At 48.0% G+C, this 1,717-nt stretch overlaps 1 protein-coding gene across 1 annotated transcript in view; it reads right to left on the bottom strand.

Annotated features, from left to right (window-relative positions):
• The window catches only part of LOC127919227 (GRB2-related adaptor protein 2-like), a 5,701-nt gene continuing 3,984 nt past the window's right edge, over window positions 1-1,717 (bottom strand). Inside the window, exons 5-7 of the mRNA XM_052502725.1 lie at window positions 1,516-1,678; window positions 916-1,218; window positions 1-653 (exon numbers count right to left, since the gene is read on the bottom strand). Of these exons, the coding sequence (XP_052358685.1) occupies window positions 621-653; window positions 916-1,218; window positions 1,516-1,678 (499 nt within the window). The 3' untranslated portion in view covers window positions 1-620. The remainder of the gene's footprint in view (window positions 654-915; window positions 1,219-1,515; window positions 1,679-1,717) is intronic.

Below are 1,717 nucleotides of genomic sequence, written 5' to 3' on the forward strand. Positions count from 1 at the left end.
TTACAGAAAATACATTTATTTGATAATCATACAGTAATAATTGTGTTCAGAAGTTGTAAATAGTTGTGTTATCCTGACATAAGCCTACGGTATGGTAAAATACATTGATAATAAACCAGAAAGAAAGTTACAATACATATATTTAATGCTAAAGCTAATCATTATGTTCTCTCTCTCTCTCTCTCTCTCTCTCTCTCTCTCTCTCTCTCTCTCTCTCTCTCTCTCTCTCTCAGAAATATAGTTGTTATTGTTAGGGAGGCAGGAAGCCTAGAGGTTAAGACTGTTGGGTCAGTAACCCGAAAGGTCATTGATTTGAATCCCTGAGTGAAAAATCTGTCAATATTCCTTTGAACAAGGCACTTAACCCTAATTGCTCCTTTAAGTTGCTCTGGATAAGAACGTCTGCTATAATGAATGAAGATACTTATTTGGCTCTAAATGCCATGTTCTCTCTCATACAGGGTTGGTGTAGTTGGAAGGGAACACTCCCGCTTGTCCCCTCAGTCTTCCTTTCCACCATGACATGTCGGAACACTCCAGCACCTCGATGATGTCACCGGCCTTAAAGCTCAGCTCGTCCTTCTCCTCAGCGTTGAAGTCATACTGAGCTCTCACCTGCATCAGACCACCGCCCCCGTGGTCACGGCCGCACGCTGGAACACAGGCACACACACAGGGGTTGATTAGACACGCAGCTTCATTCTATACATACACACACATGCATGGAGGCACACACACGCACACACACACACACACACACACACACACACACACACACACACACACACACACACACACACACACACACACACACACACACACACACACACACACACACACACACACACACACACACACACACACACACACACACACACACACACAGGAGGGATTTGGTTGTAGAGAGTATACTACCTGTGGAGGGGGTATAGGGTCTGGTGTGCGGGGCAGGGGTTGTTGAGGCTGGGGTACGCGGGGCAGGAGATGGTGAGGCTGGGGTGTGCTGGGCAGGGGCTGGTGAGGCTGGGGTATGCTGGGCAGGGGCTGGTGAGGCTGGGGTATGCTGGGCAGGTGAGGCTGGGGTATGCTGGGCAGGGGCAGGTGAGGCTGGGGTATGCTGGGCAGGGGCAGGTGAGGCTGGGGTGCGCGGGGCAGGGACTGGTGAGGCTGGGGCTGAGAGGATGGGGCTGATGTCCTGGTCTGGCCAAATCCCTTCTCCTTGGAAGAAAAGTGAAATTAGAGACAGAGAGAGCACTGTCATAACTTTTCTTTTAGATTCGATAAACCGATAATGAACAGTTTTAGCTATTTATCAAGCTTGAAGTACCCTACACCATCATTTAGTGAACAGGGATCCTCCATAGTTCTACTCCTGCCTGTGTTTCTGTGTCCAGCAGATAGATGCTGTTTAGAGACAGAGTTGTTCATATAGTACTCCACCAGCTCCTTTATTAACTACGTATAAGCCCTTCATAAACCCCTTATAAACCCTTTATAAATACTTATAACTGGTACCTGTGTTTCTGTGTCCAGCAGATAGATGCGGCTGTGTTTAGAGACAGAGTTGTTCATGTAATAGTTCACCAGCTCGTTGAAGGAGCTGAACTTCTCAGACCAGAGGTAATACTGCCCCCTGGTGTCTGCCATCACCTTGAAGTGCTGCACGTCTGCCTCATGTCTGGGAGAGGTAGGTAGGTAGGTAGGTAGGTAGGTAGGT

This window comes from Oncorhynchus keta, unplaced genomic scaffold, assembly GCF_023373465.1.
Source record: "Oncorhynchus keta strain PuntledgeMale-10-30-2019 unplaced genomic scaffold, Oket_V2 Un_contig_16039_pilon_pilon, whole genome shotgun sequence".
Taxonomy (NCBI): Eukaryota; Metazoa; Chordata; class Actinopteri; order Salmoniformes; family Salmonidae; genus Oncorhynchus; species Oncorhynchus keta.